Raw genomic sequence first — 23,726 nt, forward strand, 5'->3', positions numbered from 1 at the left:
GTACCATACTGATGCCTTCCTTGCACATGCCTAGTGTTGGGAAACCCTGACGGGTAGCTATGCGCTCTACAATACTATATAATATTAATAATACTGAAATGAAAAAAATATTGGTTTTTATTTGATGTACATGGATGGCCTAGAACTGCATAACAATAATTCCAAAACATTTGTACTCATTCATAGAGGAAAGATAATTAGAATTTATATTAATTATGTTAAAAACAAACCCTGAGCAAGAGCTCCTGCCTTCTCGCATCTGGGATTCGTTTATAAGTGCAACAAACTATGGACTACTTTGCTGAAAGAGGGAAAGCTCAAATATATTCAGTCCACATGGGAATCCTTTGATTTTACATTGAAACTGATAAGTAAGTCCACAACACACTTTTTGAATATATGCAGGAGAAAGTGTGTCCTGTCAAAGAAAAACAGGGCTAGGATATAGGGTTTGACTAATATCGCTACACTTTAAATTGAAGAAAATTGATTTTGCAGACATCTTTTGAGTTTGCACCAAAGTTCACCCCAATTCCTGCATTATTTTGAGGGCAAATTCAAAGCCACACCCCTTGTTATTGTAGATTGCTGTTTGGTCCAGTCTGGCCTTAACCGTGAACTTGTGAGAAAGTGGATTATTAGTTGGGGTGGGTGGAAGTCCAACACAAGTAATAATTACACTATTCTTGCCAGGTCCAGTAAAGGTTTCAGTGATTAAATAAGCTTAACTTAAGAAAATGTGTAAAGCATTTAGAAGTACCAAAACAGTTAAGTAAAAATTGAAACCTTAACACAATGAAAATCCCATTTCAATTTACAAAAATATAGAATATATTAATTAACTAAATGACTTTAAATGATGACTCCAATGAGGGGTAACAAAGATATGCTTTAAAACAATTTAAATAAAAATAACACTAAAAGCACAAAGCTCCAACCACGGGAAACTGGACTTTGTAGACCGAGAAAAGGTAAGGTTTGATGCTGCAAACACAACAAGATGATGGCGAAGTGCTGAAACGTTTCAACCACTCAATCCCAGTCAAGAGATCTGGGTTAAATCAAACGTTCTTTTGCTCACTATGCCACCCCAGTTTGAACGCAGCCATATGCAAATCAGTCTTGACCCTGCTCCTCAGGGGAACTGTCCATCCCGAACTGTCAGGCCAAGTCCTCCCTAACCGGAAACAAGCTTCCTAGGACCTTTTCGAGTATCACCCCCTCATCAGTCACGCTATATTGATTCCAGTGGCACAGCGAGCAAGGGACCCACGCCTGGGCATACCTTTGGCCACTTAGGGCAAACATAGCCTACACAACAAGATGATGGACAGAGCACAATGGAGCGCAGGTCTGAAATGGTCCTGGTCAAAGAGTTACCTCTGGGCTTAAAACATTTCAGAGCAGGTAGAGCCCTCACTGGGGTAAGATTGTAGGCTGGATCATAAGATGAGCTAGTCGATGACAGGTTGATGAAGGACAAGGTCTCAGTGATCTCACTGATAAAGGTGGGAAAAGATCCAAGCAAAAAATGTCTGGAGTTCGCACCCTGGAAGCCGTTGACATCACTTGGATGCTGCTCAGCATCGGGCCTGGTGAAGATATCTATTTTCTTGCTTAGTGCCTAATTATGAGTTCCGCAGTAAGATTGAAACGGTGTTAGAAGCCCTGCTGCCTAGTTGGTGGTCCACCCTCCGTATTACGATGGTGGCGGATTGCAGAATGAAAGACCACCGGAGCACCACTGCCAGCCATTCACCGACCGCCCCGTCTGCAGCATGGGGAAAGCAGCTGTCAGAGGGCGATAAAGATGAGTTCCCTGCTGTTGGAATTAAGAGTTGGCTTTCTGACGAGCCAACTGTGGCGGGAAGAATGCCTGCTTGGAGTCTGGGGAAATTGAAGGAATTGGGGTGCAAACTCACCCATTTCCTTTTGTCCTCTTCAGTCTCCCAAGTGGATCCCTCCCTACGGACCCCTCTTCACAGCAGCATTTTGACCCCAAAGAAAATAACCCTGTTGGCGCCGAAATCCAGGTAAGTCAGCTTTGCAGTATTTACCCATTGACTGTGCTGGGCACATATGATCGAGACTCCAGCAGTGGGATAGTACTGGTAGCTGGTATGTTTTCCCGTCATGCATATGTGTACATTTAACACTTGCACTGTCAAAATATACACACCTGCATCGATATTTATCATAAAACGGCGGGTGGCTTATCCCACTTCAGATTGCCTGTATTCAACATAGTTCAATGTTTATTAATGGATTTTGGTAACCAAATTGGATGCTGTGCTATATGTAGTGACACAGGTCAGTGGGATTTCGCTCTCATTTCTTGAAATGTTCTCCAATAGTGCCTGTCTAGGCTGGTTGCGCGCTCTTTTTTGACACTTATTCAGGATTTTTTCTGTGTACCCTCTTTCAGATAACTCATTCTTGAGATCAGTTGCTTGTTCACAGTAGTCTACGGGCTTACTGCAATTGCGGCGGATCCTTAGGTACTGTCCATAAGGGAGGTTTTCCCTCAGGGGCCTGGGATGAAAGCTCCCATATCTTAGCAGATTGTTTTGGGCTGTTGGTTTATGTGTCTTCGTTTCCAAATGCCCATTCTCCTTACTGATGACTAAATCCAGAAAGACCATTGTCATGGGGTCTTTAGTATAGGTAAATTTAAGGTTTTGATCACATGTGTTGATCCACTGGAAAAAAAATTCAGGATGTCTTCTGGTCTTTGCCAGATAGCAAGGACATCGTCAATATATCTTTTCCAGAATAAGAAATGGGATCCGAAAGGGTTCTGTTCGTTGAGAATGAAATTCTTTTCAAAATCAAAAACGTATAGACCAGCCACACTTGGGGCAAAAGTACTGCCCATAGAAGTACCCCCAGTTTGGAGGTAGAGGGCTCCCTCAAATTCCCCAAATTTTTTTTTCAAAGCTAGACTCGCACATTCAAGGATAAAGTTTTTAGGTGTTCTGGCTGTCCATTCCTCTTTATCTAAAGCCTTTTGAAGAACTTTCAGAGTATCATCCTGGGGGATACTCGTATACAGGCTTTCGATATCAAAGCTTACCAGTATAGGGTTTTCATTGACCTCAATCTGGTCAAGGAGTTGTAGAAGGCTTTTGGTATCTTGTAAGTATTGAAGAACTGTAATCTTCATTCTCAGGGAATACTTACTAATAAAAAGAACTTGGCACAGAAGCTGAAAATATGAAAAGACATCTTTATTAAATTTAATAAGTGAGGCCACGTCACACAGAAGCCGTAGCAACTGAATGAGGTAGTCTGAGGAATACAGAGAACAGAGGCCTTTTATATGCTCTCAGGGTTACAAACATCAGCATACAAGTAAGGGGCAGTCCTAGCTTTTGCAAGCATGCAAAATACCTAACATTCCTTCTTACACAAGCCGGACAAACCCATAATAAAAGGACCACAACCCATATCATAAACAGACCATAAAAGAAGGAACAGAAAACAGATAAGGGGTGTGCGTGTGCATACCAAACTCTACAATGTCCTGTGCTTTGATCCTCAATCTTGATCAGCTAAAGGGCAGGAACTGGTTTAACAAGGTCAGCTTCAGGCAACAGGGTCAGTTCACTCAGGTCAAACAGGAGTCAGCACAAACTCAAGCTAAGGTCTACATGTCCCTAAAAGACTTGTTTCAGCCACAATCATGGCCTATGGGAGGGCAACCACAAAATGGCTGCCCTACACCAAATGGAACCCACGGGTTCAGAATTCACAGAACCTCAGACCCTCCTTTTGCCCTTACATAGGCAATCACTCAGTCTGTATCTGAATCGATGTCAATATTATCCGTTATTCCCTTCACTAAGGCATTATTACTCGAATTATCTTTCATGGAACGCAAGGGATAGACTTTGTTGGCATAAATAAACATCGTCTGATATGCCCATACAGACCCATTGTAACTAAATGACAGAACCAAAAAGGGGAATACCTCTATCTGTAGTATGTGGCATAAAACCACACACCCAACAATTTGTGGTGTTCATTACTAACTGGTGTTGATGCAGAAGCTGTACAAAGGAATTATTCACAAATTCCGACCTTCTAATCTGCTCGTGTTCAGGTAAGATATGAAAAGAATGCAAAGAAGTAGTAGTAGGAAAAGACATAGGTTGGGAGGTGGGTGCAGAAGTCAATTGGGTAGTGAAAACAATCCCACCCATCAGAGACAACATCATGCTTAAAAATACTAGAATACACATTTTTAAGAACATATAGACAACAGGAGAAAGTAATGACCACTATTACAAACACAATTTATCGTTTTTCACAACCCTAAGCAGAAAGCAAATCCTAAAATTATCTAGTAACATTTTTATGGCTCTATGGCTCCTATGCATTTCAGTAACTTATTATATGTTCAGGTGAAACAGTGGCGAGAGGTGAAAAGGGAATACTCTTCCACAGAGAATGGACTTTATTCTGCTTTTACTAAACAGAATACTACTTTAAAACAATGCCAGCAAAACAGCAAAAATTAGTCTCCTAACACCCATTATATGCAATCGCACGGAAATCACTTGTGAAACCAACTATGCCCAGAGTCCGTTCAAAAGCCTCTCTGGCAGGCTTCTATTGTCCATCAAATCTTCTTTTGTTGTTTTCTTCCGCATGGGCCTCTTCATTCAAGCCTTTCATGTAAATGGTGCTTCTCAGTATCCGTTGGAGTGCCCTCCTGGCAAACACTCATAGCTCATTCGAAAGTCTCAATGTCTCAAGGCAGTGCACCAGTATCTCTCCTCTGCGGCAGACACTACAGATAGCATGATCTTCATTGATCATGAGCACAAATCATCTCGTGCAGACCCGGGACCATTCTCAGACTCCAACACTCATCATTCAGTGTCAGAGGACGCTCAGGCTGCTCTTTCATGGGCACCAGAATGAAGTGCCTTTTGCCAATCTTTGATCCTCCGGTGCACTGCACTTCCGCTGGAGCAAAGGAAAAGGGGGGGAGAGGGAGGTGTGGCCAAAACTCAGGCCAAGGGACTCAAGGGACTGCACACTGTCAGAGGTTACCAGTACATGACAGGCGCTCTTTTGCACTGAAATTCTGGTTCTGTGATGTCCAATGCCGTCTGATGGAGCAAGTGCGATGCTTTAAACAGTTCATTGTATAACAAGGGGACTGAAAACAGGTGGCCTGCAATCTTCAAAGGAGTGGCCATACGTCATGGGACAATTCTGCGTTGAAATACACTGTCATTCTTAAACGCAATACAAAAACAAAGGCAGTAGGCAAAACAGTGCCTCTAGGCTCTTCAATTGGGTTTCCGTGTGAGAGCATATCCTTCCCCATCTAAGGGTAGATAGCGACATGGGAATTCTATGTGAATGAATGTCCTCACACATAGTGGCATCGTCTAATGGGGTAAACACATTTTATCTCAATGATTACATATAGGTGTTCCTAAATTTCTTATCTAGAACATCTCAAAAGAAAAATCGCATAATACAGATTATCAGGGAAAACAGTCTGGTTATACAAAAGGGAATTATACATAAGATGGGGGGTCCATGGTACATTACTGCAATCTGAAAGTGTGAACCTGAATAATTCACCAACAATAAAGAAATGGGCTAACTGGTGAAAAGAATATGAAAAAGGGAAACGGAACTAGGACGCAGCTAAAATCCCAATAACTAGGCACGATGCGCTTGGGTGATAGTCAGGCATGTGACACAATACCAAGAGTATGGGTGATACAAAAAAGGTCAAAATAATACACAAATTTAAACTCTACCACTGGCGGCTACACCATATACGGTAATCTCAGCTAATGTTCCAGTTCCTTCTTCAGGGAAAAATGAAACCTGGTTTCCTTTATGGTACAAGGCCATACACTACTTAGGAAGCAGAACAAAACTGACTAATGTAATATAAAAATTAGGTCACCATGCACAAAAGTCACAGATCTATAATTTATCCTTACGTCCAATTCAGGATACATAATTTTAGGGCTGCCTGTTCCTTAAGGGGAGGGGCAGTACGTGACTAAGAGCATGTGATACACTTTGGTTCTGTATATCTCTTTTTTATTGTCCTTCAAATACCATTAAAGCCAAATTTGACATACACTGATGAAGTGTTGTCTGTTTTTCTGTGAAATTTAGTGTCAAAGCAAATCTACCCAACTGTTTGCAGGATACACATCTTCATGTATATCCCTTCACAACACAGGTAAACTAGTAATAGTATTATAAGCATCAACATAAAACAAAAACATGTAAAAAACGCACAAAACGGACATGTCAAGCCATCAGATATACTCACTGTATATCAAGCACAAAAAGCATAGACAAAACAATAGCATATATAAATGAGCGGTGACGCACAACACCAGGTCATGTACTAACAATATTCGGGCCTGCTTAATTTGTCAGGTTTAAAATCCTCACCCTCCTTTTGACAGCAAATCACCAGGTAGTGTAGATTTGGCTGTCAAATGCAACTTACTGTGTGTCACTTCTGACACGCAGGAACAATTCATAAAAGGATAAAATGCAAGAATATGTCAAATGCACAAACATTTCTTTTCAAAGAAATTACGCAAAAACTCATCTCTTTTCAACCAACCAAACTCACGTGTCTTGTCAGCCTTAAAATCACCCAGAACAATCCATGAATGATCTGTGAGCAGAAGCAAAAAGAAAAAATACACAACACACAAAAGAGAGACATTTCTCATGACAAACCGACATCAATTATAACTTTGAATCAGAAGACAAAACATGATACACATTAACAGACACAAACAAAAAAAATTCCATTACTTAACTGTTACCATCTTGTCAGTCAGCTTGCAACATGAAGCCCTTTTAACTTTCCAAAAGTAAAATTCTTTCACTGACACTCTGCGTGTCCCGTGCGCCAACACCCTTTGAGGCCCTGCTTTTCCAAGCAATCATTTCTCCATCTGTTTACACTTACTCCTAACTCCCACCTTACTGACCTTAAGGTCAAAATCTGCCTTGCGGGCTCCTCAGCCCTCTATCTCTTCCTCACTCTTAAGGCTGAAAAAAGACAAAAAACCTTCCCAACTCTTTCTAACCTGCAATAACCAACCCTATTTAAAACACATGATATATATATTACTCCTGTTAGGGGCTACAATTTATTTCTATACTTAGATTATTAAAACAGTTACTGTGACTAATTCGCAAAACATAATAACATAACATACCATCTTTAGAACAGATGTTTGCTATTACCCTATGCAATGGTATTCATTTCAGCAACATTAAATGAATCTCACTGGGCCATTTAAAAGCAAACCCCAAATGGGGACAGTCTGCAAATTTGTATTACACCTAAATGTATGCATTTACTGAAGCCTAAAGCACTTTAAAGCTATCATAAATGGCAAGAATGCTGTTTTAAATGGTCTATTTTACCCAAATTCGACTTTGATGTTTGGGGCACTTAAAAATAAATATCCTATACTTGTGATACATATTAATCATCCTCAGAATGTTCTTTACAAATTACAGAGATTTTTATTCAGACATATCCCATGTAAATCTTTAGAAAAATGAGTTTTGTACGCCTGCGCTAAGTGAAATTCCATATGCTAATGTTCTCATTATGCGGTATAGCACAACTTAAATTACATTTTAATGCTAGGATGTCATAGTATGAGCATTAAGCTTCATGAATAGTAAAAAACGAATTTTGTAGCACTTATTTTTAATAATTATTTTTCATAATTAATAATAAAAAAAAAAAAAAAATATTTTTGATAATTCCACATATAAGAGCAAGCTGCATCCCTTGCCTATCATTTTTAGACGCATTCATTTATAAGCCCAAGCACAGACGCCTAACTTGAAACATGACAAAATGTTTGCGCCATTTTTTTCTTTCTAAAAAGGACAATTTTATTTAGCAACAGACCCAAGAATATGCTTACAAAATGTTGCTTAATAGACTGAAAACATCAAGAAAAACCATGAACAGACATTGGGCTCATTTCAGACATAAACAGAAAGGGGTCAAACACTCAGGACACACAATACAGCGCGCTTTAGCCATGCATTTCGTGAATAGCGCCATCGCTATGTACTTACAGAAGTTGCACTAATGGGAACCCCACATAGACATTTAAACACACATTTAACCCACAAATCAATACTCAGGACAGAAACCAAGGACAGCCCACAGACTGTACTTAAACCAAACCATTTGTAAATACTAGTTGTAAGTCATATTTACAAGAAACGCTTCTCAATTGTGTTTCAAAAGACTGCAAAAACAGCCCAACAGACTGATGTATGTCCAAGAAGCGAAAATACACTTAATTCTCTAGCTTTGGCTAGAAGAACACCAAACAAAATTGTTCTGCATATATTCATTCATAAAACTGCGCAGAACAAAGGATGCTTGTTTTGTATTATGTCATATTTTAATTCCCTGGGGATACAAAATCACCAAGGAAGAAATATGTTTGTAAATCTAAACCTATTTAGATATTCCCTTTAGGGGGGCGGGCTAATTTACTTCACATCACACTATGGTACCTTCCAAAAAAGCAACACATTTTTCCATGTGAGCTTTCAAACAGGCATGCCAAAAATACTGCGGAATACGCAAGTATTATAATCAAAGTGGTGCTTAAGGTACTTTTCGTACGTGCACCGTTCAACTAAACCAAATGGAGAAATATCTCCTCATTACCTGCCTACACAAATTGCAATTCGCATATCCAAACCTATACAAATCCAAAGTTGGCCAATACAAATTCCAAAGTTCCAAAGCTACAGTCCCAAATTTGCTAAGATTAGGCATCTTATAGCTCACTAATCTAGCTTCAAACTTCAAGGGGTTATCTCTACCAATACACTCGCAAATATACGAGCCCCTCGGCTTTGGTAATTTGCAATAACCAAATCAAAAACCAAGAAACCAAACCCCTCGGCTTTGGTAATTGCAATAACCAAATCAAAACCAAGAAACCAAACAAAGTCGTGGGAGCGACCCACTTGTACTTCTTATTTTTACTAATCAAAAGGTTATCCAAATTCTAACTGTCAAGTTCTACATGACCTAACGGTCTTTTTTAGAATACTTACGCCAAAAAGGTTCTCAGTCAGGAGTGACATCATGTGGAGGATCAAAATCAGGAAGATCAGAAATATACTGGGCTGCAGAATCAAAGAATCTCCAGAATCCCTGTACACAGAGTACCTCCTTAGTAGAATCCTGTTCTGTCCTCAGTAGATTTCAGTCCTCTGACCAGATCACTCCCACAGAAAGTCACTTCTCTGATGAAGCCCACGTTGGCCGCGCCATTTGAAGAACTGTAATCTTCATTCTCAGGGAATACTTACTAATAAAAAGAACTTGGCACAGAAGCTGAAAATATGAAAAGACATCTTTATTAAATTTAATAAGTGAGGCCACGTCACACAGAAGCCGTAGCAACTGAATGAGGTAGTCTAGGAATACAGAGAACAGAGGCCTTTTATATGCTCTCAGGGTTAAAAACTTCAGCATACAAGTAAGGGGCAGTCCTAGCTTTTGCAAGCATGCAAAATACCTAACATTCCTTCTTACACAAGCCGGACAAACCCATAATAAAAGGACCACAACCCATATCATAAACAGACCATAAAAGAAGGAACAGAAAACAGATAAGGGGTGTGCGTGTGCATACCAAACTCTACAATGTCCTGTGCTTTGATCCTCAATCTTGATCAGCTAAAGGGCAGGAACTGGTTTAACAAGGTCAGCTTCAGGCAACAGGGTCAGTTCACTCAGGTCAAACAGGAGTCAGCACAAACTCAAGCTAAGGTCTACATGTCCTTAAAAGACTTGTTTCAGCCACAATCATGGCCTATGAGAGGGCAACCACAAAATGGAACCCACGGGTTCAGAATTCACAGAACCTCAGTATGTTGTCGTTTTCTGTACAAGGGCTTTGAAAAAAACATTGCAAAAGCGAGACAAAGGTTCTAAAAGGGAACCTATCCCCGATACTATATGTCTGCCTGGATGGGAAATTTGTTTTTATGCATTTTGGGAGGGTATAGAAGCAAGGAATTGTACCCTCACTACTACACAGGAAGTCTGCCTCTTGTTTGGAGATGTATTCCATTGTCTCAGCGTGATCTACCAATGATTTAATTTCTTGTCTCAGATCCATAGTAGGTTTATTAGGTAGTCTTCGGTAGTTGTTTTCGTTTGAAAGTAATCTTAGACATTCCTTCTGATAGGCCTCTTTTTCAAGGATGACTACTCCACCTCCCTTGTCCGCTTGTTTAATGACAGTACTATTGCAGTTCTTCCGGTTCTCTAGAGCAGCATTCTCCTCTTTACTTATGTTCATGAATGTTGTTTATGGTTCGAGTCTCTCAATATCATTGAAAACCGCTTGTTCAAAAGCTGCTAGTTCAACAGGGGTTGTGTGTGGTGGTGGCATGAAGCTAGATTTTGTTCGAAGCCCTGTCTCATTTGGGTCGTCAGTGGGTGCGTTGTCTCCCTGTTTCTCGAAGAAGGCTTTGAGTTTCAATTTACGGAAGAAACTTGACAGTTCGCAATGTAGTTGGAACTTATCCAACCTTGATGTCGGGACAAAACCTAGTCCTTTGTTTAAGACGCTTTCTTCAGTAGGGGTTAGGGGTCCAGTTGCCAAGTTTGTTACTAGACCCTGCTGTTACTTGTGCCCGCCAATGGTGTCCTGCTCCACGTGTTGTTTCCCACCAGGTCCTCTGTTTCTCAAAGCACCTGATTTTTATTTCTCCATCTGCCTCTTCCCCTTCTGCCCCTGCCTAAAAAAGGCGGTCTGTACATATTGGGAGGGGGAGTGGTTGGGGAAATGGTGGTTGCCAGCCGTACATCTGGAATGTTGTGGGTGATTGTATGGGCCCTGAAAACCCTGCATCATTTGTGGGTTGAAGTTAGGCCAGTTGCCTTGGGGTTTGGTTCTATCCCTCGTTTTCTGTTTATTGCTGCCTGTACTTGAATTGCTGCTTATTGTGGAATCATTACTGGAGACATCGGAGTCCTGGTCTGCTTTAGTGGGTGGTATGTAGTCAGGATCTGAGTATGGGTAAGTTTTTACATATGAGAAACGTTTCAGGTCCTTTTGAAATTTCTGAACTTTCTGTTGAGTGAGATTTTCTTTGTACTCATTGATTTCCTTGTTCAGTTCATACAATTTCTTCTTATACCCAGTGATAGTGTTTTTTATATGGCAAGGTATATGGGAAGGTATATGTTTACATAAACAATCAGAAATTGCGTTTTTCAACTATTATGTGTGCTGCAATAGCACACATAGAACTTGCAAAACAACATTTTTTAATGATTGTTTATGTGCAGGAAGGAACTCCTTCCTGCACATAAACAAACCCAAGAGGGGATTTCCACTTCCTACTTGTGCGGCAAAATGCAGCAAGCATAGAAAGAGGAAAAAACTAGGAGAAATAAATACATTTCTCCTTGTTGCGGGCGTAGCATTCAGACACATTTCCTGATTTACAATTTCTCATAAATCCGGAAATGTGTCAGGTTCCATGGGAACACCCAAGGCAACACCCATGAAACGCCCATTTCAGGCAAAGTGCTGCATGTAAAGGGGCTGTATTTAGAAGGACATAAAAAGCCACGCAGACTGGCTTTTCCTTTCCTTGTAAATATGGGGAAGCAAAATGTGCTGATGGCGCATCACAAAAAGTGAGGCACGGGCAGCGCAAGGGGCTTGTCAATGAGCCCCCTTAGTGTCCAATGCCTTTTCTGAGTTGGTTTCGATTGCAGTGGGAATAGTAAGCATCACTCCTTTAGTGTCCAACACATTAGCTGATTTGGTTTAGATTATAGTGGGAGTAGTAAATTTCACCCCTTTAGTGCCCAACACCTTACCCAAATTGGTATATATTTGAGTAGGAATATTAATTGTCACCCTTTTTGTGTCCAGCACCTTCTCAGAGTTCGTTTAGATGGGGGGAGGGGTGAATTGTGATTGTCAGCCCTTTAGTGTCCACCATCTGTCCCAAATTGTTTTAGTTCCCAGTGGGAATAGTTAGTGTTATACCTTCAGTGGCTGATTATGAGTTTAGCAGTGCGGTGGCGGGACAGCCCCATCACTGCACCGCCAAACCTGCCTGAGAACCGCCTGCCCTATTATGTCTTTTCTAGTCACTGGCTGGCGGATCTTCTGGCGTTCCCACTGTAGTGCCTATAAAATAGACACAGAAGTCCATGCCCTCCTGGAACTCGGGGTGCATGCACACAGGGAGGCACATGTTGTGCCCCCCTGTGCGCATCCACATGGAGTGAAGCACAGGGCCCCCTTTCTCTTCTCACCACCACTGTTTTCATGGAGGAAAGCCCTCCATGAAATCAGTGGAGGTGAGGGAACGTTGTAATATGCTTGTCGGGACAGCGGCAGTACTTCCAAACATATTACTGCCACAAGACTGCTGCGTCACCGCCTGCGGTGGCACCAGTCATAAGGCAGCATGACCCCCAAGGTCGGATTGTGGCGGTTGGAAGGCCGCCACCACCGCCCACCATGAGTCTGGCGGTCTGAGGGCCACCACACACGTAATTGAGCCCTTAGGGCAAAATTACAAGATTTTGGCAGAGCAGTGGCATGGCGGTGCAAACCTCTGCGCCACCAAAGCTCAAGCGTTTGCCCGCCAGATTACAATTTATTCGTAGTCTTGCAGGGCGGCAGCGTGGCGGTTCTCCCTTTGGTGCCCTTTAAAAGACACTGCAATGGGAACGCCTCCCAAGGTTCCTGCACGGCATGGACTCATAAGTCCATGCTGTGCAGGAACCTATGTGCATGCACACGGGGCGCATGTTATGCCCGCCTGTGCGCGTCCACATATGTCTGAGGCACAGGGGGTATCTCTAGGGCCCCCTTTGTTTCCTCTCTGCCAGGCTTTTCAAAGCGGTGGAGCGGCCATAAAAAGCCTGGCTACGAGGAAACTCATAATATGCTTGGCGGGACCCTGGCGGTCCCGCCAAGCATATTGCGGCCTCTGACCACCACTTCTACATCAATGAACGGCAGTTCCCTGGTGCAGTCTGACTACCTGAGTCATAATTGGGCAGTCGGACAGCAGGTGCGGCTGTGGCTGGATCCGCCACCACCGTGCCACCGGGAGTCTTGTGGTCCGAGGACCACCAGACTCCTAATCTAGCACTTGGGGGCTCATTATGATGGAGGATTTTCCGCATCCTCCGGGCCGGCGGAAGCCACCACCGGCCCGGAGGATGCGGAAAATCCTCGGCGGACCGACCAAAGACCCACCGCCACATTAGGATGGCTGGTGGGTCCTGGTTTCAGTCCGCCGCTTTTCCGCCGCGGTTGACTTACAACCACGGCGGATAAGCCGTAACATGGCTGGCGGTGTCTATCAGACACCGCCAGCCATATTAGGATGGAGTAAAAAGTATGCTTTTCCACGGCGGCTTTTCCGCCGTGTAAAAGCATACGGACCTTCACTTCGGGGGCCCGTTGCGGGCCCCCTGGGTGAAGGGGGGGTGGGGGGTGCTCATGGGGGGTACCGATGGTACCCCCCTGCATTTGCATGAACAAAGCGGCAGGCACCGCGCGGTGCTGTGCATGCATTTTTAACATTGCGGCGGGTGCAGCTTGAAACTCCACCCGCCGCAATGTTAAAAATAGAGGATGTGACCGCCACCCTGGCGGTCACATCCTAATCTGTATGGAGGGACTGCCGCTGCCCCTGTGGACGGTCCCTCCTACTCTATGGTGGCGGACGGACTCCAGTCCGTCCGCCATCATAATCGGCCCCTAAGTGTCTAACACTTTGCCTGAGTTGGTTTAGATTGGAGTGGGAATAGAGTGTTACTCCTTTAGTGTCCAACACCTTCCCTGAGTTGGTTTACATTGGATTGGGAATTGAAAATGTCACTGCTTTACTTTTTTAAATTTTTCCCAAATTTAGTAGATTTCACTCATATTTCTGAAAATGTATTTTTGGGCAATATAAATTTAATGTATAATTTAAATTTAGTGAAATATATTTGTAAAATAAAAAATTAGCAATTTTAATGTGAAAAAAGTAATGCATACAAAATTGATTATATGCATATTTTCATAAAATACATGTCTACATGTTATTTTACATTTAATATAATGTTTGAACATTTATTTAACCTTTTCACCTATATTTTTAAACATTTATTATTAGTATATATTACATAATTGTATATATGTTATACTATTATTTAATTTTTACTTTACAGTTTATGGAACATTTTCGATATTGTGGTAATCAATATTTTTGACATGGTATATGTTTATTTATAGGTAATGATATTTTTATTGCTTATATTTTTGTTATCAATATATGTACAAAACAATATTTTTGTTAACGTTAGTTGTGTGCTCGATATCAGTGATTTTTATGATTATGTAAACGGAGTCGATTTTTCTTGTTCTCAATATTAAATTTCCGATATTTGTGTTTCTCATTATTTGTTGGATCGATATTGTGTCACTGATCCATTCTAACTCTGCAAAGAATCTTGTTTCTGGTTCTTGTCGTCTCCACACAGATGTGCAGAGCTTCTTCAAATCAACAATAAAAACTGGTTTTGCTCCAGGGGTCTAGTTATAACTTGATCTTGGGTAGATGACCCAATCGAAGTAAAAGTTAGAGATAGCTTTTAATGGGAACAAATTTGAATAAAGTACATTTGCCTTTCAGTGTGCCACTTCTCCTCTGCATACACTTTCAACCACTGATACTCTGATTCTGTGCATTATACTTAGGACAGTTCTTCAGCAGTATCTTTTCTGTACCTTTATTCAGAGGTTGGTTTGACCAAATTATGAGATGCTTTACTCCAAAAAGTTGTACTCCCGCCCAGTGCAACTGTTCTAAATCAAATTTCCAATTCTGTCAGATCCATTTGCCTTCATAGTGAATTCTAGTGGGAGGGGCAAATAGAAGGAGCTGTACAGAGGAACAAGCAGTGAGAGGACAGACGACAGACACTGACTAACACTAAACCCTGTAGAGTACCCTGAACCTTAGGGGCTAAATGTTCGGGGAGGTTCTCACCAAACATACAATCAGCAAGGAGGGTAAAATGTCTTGACATTCTAGACAGATTTATCAGGGAGTATCAGTAGGCAGTCTTACTCCTGACATTCAGTTGAAAAAGGCATGTACCCAAGTACTGTAACCACATGCCACCAACTGTTAGCAGTTCCATGGCTTGATCATGGAGGCAGTAGCCATGCCCATAAAGAAGAGAACAAACTTGAGTTGCTAACAATCACCCAATAAAGTTTAGCAACATGCCATAATTATCTAGAACACTCTTCAATAGGCTTGTGACAAGTGTCTTCTGCATGTGAAACCATATTGGGTTGCAAGAACGATAGAATGAGGAGTAGGTTGTCACTTGGACACAGCTTCAATGACTTCTGACCCAATAGGTGCAAACAAGATTGTATATTGTATACAGCATGTCTACTTTCACACTTTCACACTGAAGGGCCGATTACGATGTGGGTCGTAAGGCCTCTGACCTTAGGTCGGAGGCCTTATGACCTACATCATCGGTTTAAATTCCGACTGGCCGATTTTGTTTCAGCCGGTCGGAATTGAAACCCACAGGTAATTCCGTCTAGCTCCTGACGGGCTCATGGAGCCTGTCGGCCTGTCGGAGGCCTGCCCGTAATCCCAAAGGGCAGCCTTCCCGCCATTGGGATTACGATACTCGGTGTCTGGCAGGCTTTCCATGCCGGGCGTTCTGACATGGAAAGCCCGTCGGAGAGCCACTATGTAGATCCCTAGCATGGCTCCCTTGCCCCTGCAGCCTCTGTTTGGTGGCCGCGGGGGCACACATGGTGCCCCCTATTAAATCCTGCACCCTGTGGCAGGCACCTTGAGGACTCTTACCACGGGATGCAGGGATTAACACCACCTACCATTTCCCTATGGGAGCATGTACGACGGCCGGTTTACGGCCGTAACACATGTTTCCATAGGGAAATGTCGGAATGCGACAGAACAGTGTTCGGTCACATCCTAATCAGGCGGTCTGGACCGCCGACCGGAGAACGGTTGGTCCGGTTTCTGCGACAGCCGACATTGCAATAGGCCTCTGGATGTTCTACAGGATGTGTCAGTTTAATGAGGCAGACGTCTACTAGCTACTACATAGGCCTTTTGGAAGGTCAATAAAAGACACAGAGCCTGATTTAGATTTTGACGAATGGGTTACGGATATATTGTCTGCCGAAATATAAATCCCATAATATCCTATGGGATTTATATTTCGACAGACAGGATATCCTGTCCTCCGAAATCTAAATCAGGCCCATAGTCTTGTAGTCTTGCAGACGTATGTTTCCGGATCAGGCATAGGTAACGATTGAAGTTATTTGTTCTAATATCAAATATAAACCCCTTCAAACAATTAACTACATGAAGCTTATTTCCAGTCAGAGTTTAAGGTCTGTTTGGGTTGGGTAAAATGTGTTTAGGATTTAATGAAAGAAGAGCATCATGTTTTAGTTGTATTTAGATAGAATATCAAAAACAAAAATATTGTGGAACAAAATATTGTGTCAGGAACTTCGAGGACAAAAATATTGTGAAGGTAAGATTCTATAGGTAAGCAAAGTTTTACTATATATGACTCCAAATATATGTACCTTGTTGATATATATTTCTTCAAAGTACTTAGATGTGGAGTTAAGAATAGTAAATCTATACTTACCTATTTGCACTTACCTTCTGGATATTTTGGTCATCAATATTTTTGACACGATGATCTGTCTACACAATGTTTTTGTTTCCAATATTCTGTCAGTGATCCTTTTCTGCAGGATGCATAAGTGTGCTATTGTTCCTTTGAAGTATTAGAATCATTATATGGCTGTGTTGTGTTTGTTTGTCATTATGTGTTGGTCCCCAGATAATTGATATTTGTAACACCTGTGCTGTCAACATACGTGTTGTCATTGGCTCCCAGTCTTAGTAGAGTAACCTTGCAACAACCTTCCAAATTGATGCTAGCTCACACAAGAGGACACATGATTGAGACGGAGAACGTGTGGTTTATGCATGGGTGTTGATTCAAAACGTCAGTGATAGCGGAAGTGACATCACATTCCTTTTACCACTGCTGTCATCACACTGTTGTTCCACCTCTACCACCATCACTGCCTCCTGTTTTCTGTAGCATGCCTAGGAGTTTTGCAAGGAGTAAAACGAGAGAGATTAAACAGGGATCTGAGACCCCATTTACAGATCTCTGTTTACATTTTGTTTCTTCCGCTGCCTTTGTTGCTGCTTTGAGATGGAGTACCAAGGGCAGTGTCTGCTGTACTAATGAGCAAGGCATGGCTAGCACTTGTGACCTCCGGCTGCCCACAAATTACGTCCATGGCTATCTGTAGTTTTTGACTCTGCTTCCTTTTCTATATCTGTTTCCTCAGTTTATCTGAATACTAAGTGGCAGCCTAACCATATACCAATGTACTTTCACTACCCTTTCATTTGACACAAAAGCATAATTCATGTCTCCTCATGGCCTTTCTCATCAACCTTTGTTTGCTATAATATAATGTAGAATGGATGCAAATTAGTGTTTAATCAGTAGAGTTCAGATTGTGTGCTTATATCTCAAAAATGTTTTGATGCTGTGGCAGCCCCACACTCACTTGCATTTATACCCAAAGGGCTATCTAAGAACTGAGGGCTAGTTTCAGAAATCATGAAAGGCACAGGAGTTGACTTGCCCTAATTCTAAGTGGGAAACTGACATGCTGAGTAAATTAATGTGGCACGTAGATAAATATACAGAAGTAAATTTTCTCACTTGTGGAAGTTCTGCTATGACTTAGAAAGTTACATAATCTAAAGTTGCCAAATGGGTGTCAAAAGTTCAGCGCAGTGTCAGACAAATGAGGGAAGTAGCATGTAGAAAGTTGAAGGCTCCAATGAATTCCAAAGGATTAAGGAGACTGGAACCAAAGGTACACACTCCTGAGTACATAAGCCAGGTGCTTTGCTATTTCTCAAAATCAGAGACACGCAACTACTTAGATCCCTCCATGTTGTAGCTTACCGCCATTCAGTCCAGTATATCCATCGTAGGGCTATTTGTTCTCAACACTTAGAATGGCAGTCGGAATAGTAAGAGCATTGATTCACCAAAAGGTGGCAGAAGTGATATCAAATACTCTCTGACCTTAATGACATTGCAGGAAGTGATATCATATGATCCTTGACACTGATTTTTCCCCTGAAGGCATGTCACATGACCTAATGTTACAACAATTAACATTGCTGAAGTTCCATTAAAACTACATGATTAGTTTTACAACACACCAAAGTCATATGTCTATTTTAGATACAACCTATATTATGGTGCTGACTTGATCTTTGATAGTTCTGGGGCATAGAACTTCCTCTGAATTTTAGTGAGCAAGTGATGGAAGTAAGCCAGACTTCTTCTAGAGGGTATCTTCCCCCGAATATCGGTTTTTTAAGGCATGGAGGAAATATTGCATTTTGAAGAACAGTTTTTGCTTTAAATTGCTAAAATGCTATAGGGGCTGAAAGGGAACATCAAATATTCAAATTCTTTTATGGTGTGTCAAGCTAATGAAATCTGATGTTCACCAGGTGTTTGCCCCAATTGTTTCAAAATATGATATGTGTGCCCCCATTTGTCAAAAATGACCTCAATTGTGCCAGGGCCCCCATTCTATTATGGGTGACCCTTTAAATAAAAAATTACATGAAGTGTGCCCATGCTAGAATTTTGCAATTGATGCTATCCATATACCATAGGTGACTCTTATGTCAAAAAGTACCTCAGTATGTCAGGGCCAGCATTCTGTCATGGTTGTCTCCCTCCCATATGCCAGGTTGTCCACATGTATGCCAATATTTACCTCCAGAATGCTAGTACCAGTATTTTGTCACTAGTGTCTACATGCCAAAAATTTTCTTAAGTATGCCAGTGTTTTCCGTGAGTGCCCAGTATGCCATGACGTACCTCTAAAATTAAGTGCCGGTATTTTCCGATGCGTGCCCTTTATGCCAAAAATTCCCTCAGTGTGTCAATGCCAGTATTCTGTAATAGGCGTCTGTCATGCTAAGAATTCCCTTAAGTGTGCCAGGACTAGAATTGTGCCCTGGGTGTCTCTGTTAGACAATAATTACCTTCAGTATGCCAAGGCAAATGACAAGCTCCAAGCATCCCATGGCATTCTTGCTTACACTCACATTCATCACTTATTCTCTCACTTACACACTCATTCATTCTCAATCACTCACTCTCTTGCACCCCTTACACTCATTCTTATTCATTCTCACACACTCACTTGCATCACTCTCAATCTCAATTACTCCTCACTTACTCATACTTATCAACACTCAATCTCACCCAGTCTCATTCACTGCCTATCACTGTCTCTCCCTCACTTTCACTCACACACATACACATAATTACACATACAAACACACATACACATACTCTTTCTAATATAAACATGCTCTCACCTGTGGGCCACACATAGCATACAATTTAACCCCTTTGATGCTGATGACGGCCGCAAGCCGTCATGCATCACAGGGCTCGTATGCTGATGACGGCTGGGGGCCGTCATAAACCCGCCCACTCGCGATTCTGCCGCACAGGCGCAGAATCGCGGCCGCGCCCAAGGGGTTAAACTAATTTTACTTCCCATACCTGCCACTAAACATCCCATTTCAGTTGTGAGCTCCATTGTTATTACACTAATAGTGAATGATAGTATAATAAAATATGAGCAGAAAATAAATGTGGATCTGCCCCTGTGTACTTGGATTTGATTTTTCCACCGTTCAATCCAGGGGTCAGGAAGGTGGTGTTGGAAGCCAAAAGGAGCAAACCAGGAGTCCCCCCTGTGACCCATAAATGATGGTCATGGAGAACACCATTAGTTCCACTAATGGAACTGGTGCACAATTTAATTCTGTTAACGTGGCTTAGAGATCTGAACATTTGCTGATGACAAAGACAGTGGTCTGGATGTTATAAGTTAAAACCCATAGATGGTAGACACAGCCTTTCAACACTCAATTACTTAAATACCATAAGTTCAGCAATAGCAACATTTTTATTTACAATGCTCGCTCAGAAATGGCAGAATCGCAGTATGAAGCACTATGTAAAAGCAAGTCATAATAAACGTATGTTGGGCACTAACGCATTACATGAGCTACACATTTCACACAAAAAAATGACCCATACCAAACAACACTTTCTATAAATATTGCCCATGTTTGAAAGTGGAATCACTCACCAACCTGATTTGGTTGACCCATTTTGCCTAATACCTATCCAGCGCAGGTCAAACATACAAACACATTCCGAACTGTTAGGGGGGTTTCTCCTAAATGTCATCACTATGTTTCACCTAGTGCATGCTGTCAAGCTACTCCTGCTACTCCCTTCCCAAGCCAGAAATCTCTGCAGGGTTGCATTTCCTGGTCACTGGCTGCTTTCAGAGTATCAGTAGCATTGCAGTGTTCACCTCACAGGTTAACCAGCCTTAGTGTCCACACCAGGTGCTGTCTTGTATTAACAATCACGTGCATCAGATTGTCACCATATCAAACTCAGTTCAGAAGAGACATCATGTTTCCCAGTAGTGCTATGCTGTGGCATATTTCTCACATGTGACTGAGGAACTGGACTGCACACATGTTGTGTTGCATCATAGTCAAGATGAACCTCTGAACATCTGTTCCACGATCGCCACCTGTGGCATTCCAACAATGTACAAGTCATCTGCAATGCCAGGGGATATCATGCATGTGTATGCCAATTTCCCAGGTGCAACACAACACAGCTACAACTTCAGGTGATGAGAGATTGCTGCACAATTGCAGGATGGAGGCTACATGGACATGTGAATGCTTGGTGAGTATCATCACAAATGTACAGAGGTGTGAAATGTGCATGACCCCACTAACAGCACTTGGTAGCACTTGGTGGCACTTGGTGTTGCTTGAACATCACTATGGGTGCGCACACTGAATGTATGTTCAAATAGACTGTCAAATGCATGTTTGTGGGATGATGCCATACACTAGAGTAAACATGTTTCACGCAGAAGACGGTGCCTATCCCTTTTCCTGCATCTCTTCATACCCATTCAGTACCCCATGGAGGTATAATAGAGCCCACATACTCACCTTGGTACCATTGAGTGTATTTGTGGCATGTTAAGTGCATTTGCAGGTGCTTGAATCACACTAGTGCAGTGTCCTTATAAACCTCAGCATTTGTGTTCAACATTATGTTGGCCTGATGTGCTTTACACAAAAAGCACTGCCTGGGGCCATACACAATCAATTCAGACCAGGGGCCGTATCATACATATGGCACATTTTCTTCAAGGGGCAGCGCATTCATGTGAAAAATTGAGCGGTTGCTTTGGAGGCGCTCTGTGTTTCACAGTGCAGTCGGCAACCCGTCTGCACTTCTAAGGGGGATTAGAGATCCCCTTGCAGGCGGGTGCAATGAATGACTCCACCCGACTTCAAGGGAATGTCTGAGGGGGGTGCATGGTAACCCCATTCCCCACTTCCCCTGCAGAGGGCTGCCATCAGGGGTGGGGGGCGCACTAACAGGGTGCATCCTGACAGCTTCTTTGTCTTTGTGCCTGCGTCTGTAATATGGAAAGGGATTCCCTCATTTGCAAGGGGCCACACCCCCATGCAAATGAGAGAAAGCCCTCGGATGATAACGCTGGTGCTTTATGTGTGCCAGCACTATCGTTATTACAGAAGGGGACACACAAGTGTCTATCCCTCCCTTCTATAATACCAAAGTGCCCTGAGGGCGCGAAAAGCGGGTACAAATGCCTGTTGCGCCCCTGGGCCACTTCTGTAATACAGCCCCTGGACTCCATCCACAACCTGGTCCTGCTGACATGGCTGGGCAAAGGGACCACTGCGTAGATATGAAAAGTCGTTTCAGCTGCCAGATTTGACAGGGGCATCTGTCATAAAAACACTGCTCCCCCACCACATTCACATGTCACAGTTCGTAAAGGCATGGAGTATATCCTGACAGTTGAGTGCTGCATAACTCATCAGACTCCCTGCATGGTACATTATTGCTATGTGACTTCTCTTTCTCTACCAGTCACCTGTTCTTGAAACTGCATATCAGCCAACTCAACAAATTCATTTCTGTCTGTTATCAGTATCTGATGTCGATATAGACATTAATGCACAACTATATTGTGTACATCTTCTTTAATTTCACATGCAGACCACCTAGTAAGAGCGCAGAACATCTACCTGCTCTGTGTAACATCTGCAATTATAGTAAAACAGAAGTGCAGTGTAAGTTTATAGAATTATCTAGGTCAGTGGAGCCTCAGAAGTTGCCCGCCATACTGGTAGACCAAAGTGACTGAGGAAAGAGGAATAGAGAGGCCCCTTAAATTCTCTGCTGAAGAAGTAATCTCTAGGTGGGAGAAAATGATTGACAGTAACCCGGCTCTTGGCGAGTACCTGGGACCAAGGCCTGGATGATGGTTTTGGATTAGATACCGCAGGAGTGCACCAAAGTGGGGTTGCACCTCAAAAAGGCACTGAGAGGACTATAAGCACTAGTCCTGCCTTGTGACCGAGGCCCTGCTATCACCAGGCAAGGTCCACTCCCTGCAGCGGCTTGTCTTGGAAAAAAGTGCTACCTGCAATCCAAGCAAAATAGCATTCATCCAAGGTGAGTAATATGATTTAGATTCGAAGGCATTGTACATAACAAGTACAATTCTGCATCTATGGCCATACGAAATAGTAGCTGGTAGAAGGCCGATGCAATGGACAAATGTGAAAATTCTGAGACCTCCTCAGGGAGTGCATAGACTTATATTAATCATCTCTTTTGGTCTCCACAAGAAGCTCATTGGGAGGCTATGAAGAATACAAATCCAGGTGGCTAGACTGTGACTACACATCCATAACCGGGTCCACACCAAGCCTGCCCTTACAGCAATAGATGTTAGCATTAACTTTGAAGTTCTGTACGCTGTTTATATAGCATACTGGACAGCTGACTTTCAAAATACCTGCAAAATCTGGCACTTCCCTAGGTCCCAACCAGACACATTTGCTCAATGTCCACCCATCTGATTAAAGAATATTCTTGATACAAGGCAGCGGATCACTTGATAAAAAAGTTCCCAGACTTTGGAACACCTCAAATCCTAACTTGAGATCTTAACCCAATCACAAGCAGTTCATGAAACATTTGATAAGTTAAACATTTAGGGCCTGATTAGGAGTTTGGCAGTGTGGTGCCGTGTCCGCCTCCCTGCCGCACTGCCAAACCCGTGATCAGGCAGTCCGCCAGACTACGAGTGTTTCGCATGTCGGGCAGGCTTTTTTTCACGTTCCCACGGCAGTGCCTCAGAAAATTGCCACTGCAGTGGGAATGCATAAAGTCTATGCCGTGCAGTAAGTGGGGTCCATGCACAGAGGGGGATACATGTTCCTCACTGCATGCACCCCATGGCTCAGTGGCCTTTGTTTCCTCTCCGCCACGTTTTACAACAAAGGGAAACTGCCAGGAAAACCATGGCAGAGAGGAAAATTGTAAAATACTTGTTGGGACTGCGACGGTCCCAGCAAGCATATTGCTGCCTCTACACTGCCACAACATCGCCGAGGAATGCCGGTTC

At 42.5% G+C, this 23,726-nt stretch overlaps 1 protein-coding gene across 2 annotated transcripts in view; it reads left to right on the forward strand.

Moving 5' to 3' along the window:
• The window catches only part of PLCB4 (phospholipase C beta 4), a 1,076,851-nt gene that overhangs the window by 803,648 nt on the left and 249,477 nt on the right, over positions 1 to 23,726 (forward strand). The window contains exon 19 of one of the 2 annotated variants that reach the window (XM_078649526.1): positions 20,864 to 20,950. The exons of the other annotated variant lie outside the window; for it this stretch is intronic. Coding sequence (XP_078505652.1) covers positions 20,864 to 20,950 — 87 coding nt within the window. The remainder of the gene's footprint in view (positions 1 to 20,863; positions 20,951 to 23,726) is intronic. 2 annotated transcript variants of the gene reach the window in all.

This window comes from Lissotriton helveticus, chromosome 6, assembly GCF_964261635.1.
Source record: "Lissotriton helveticus chromosome 6, aLisHel1.1, whole genome shotgun sequence".
Classification (NCBI taxonomy): domain Eukaryota; kingdom Metazoa; phylum Chordata; class Amphibia; order Caudata; family Salamandridae; genus Lissotriton; species Lissotriton helveticus.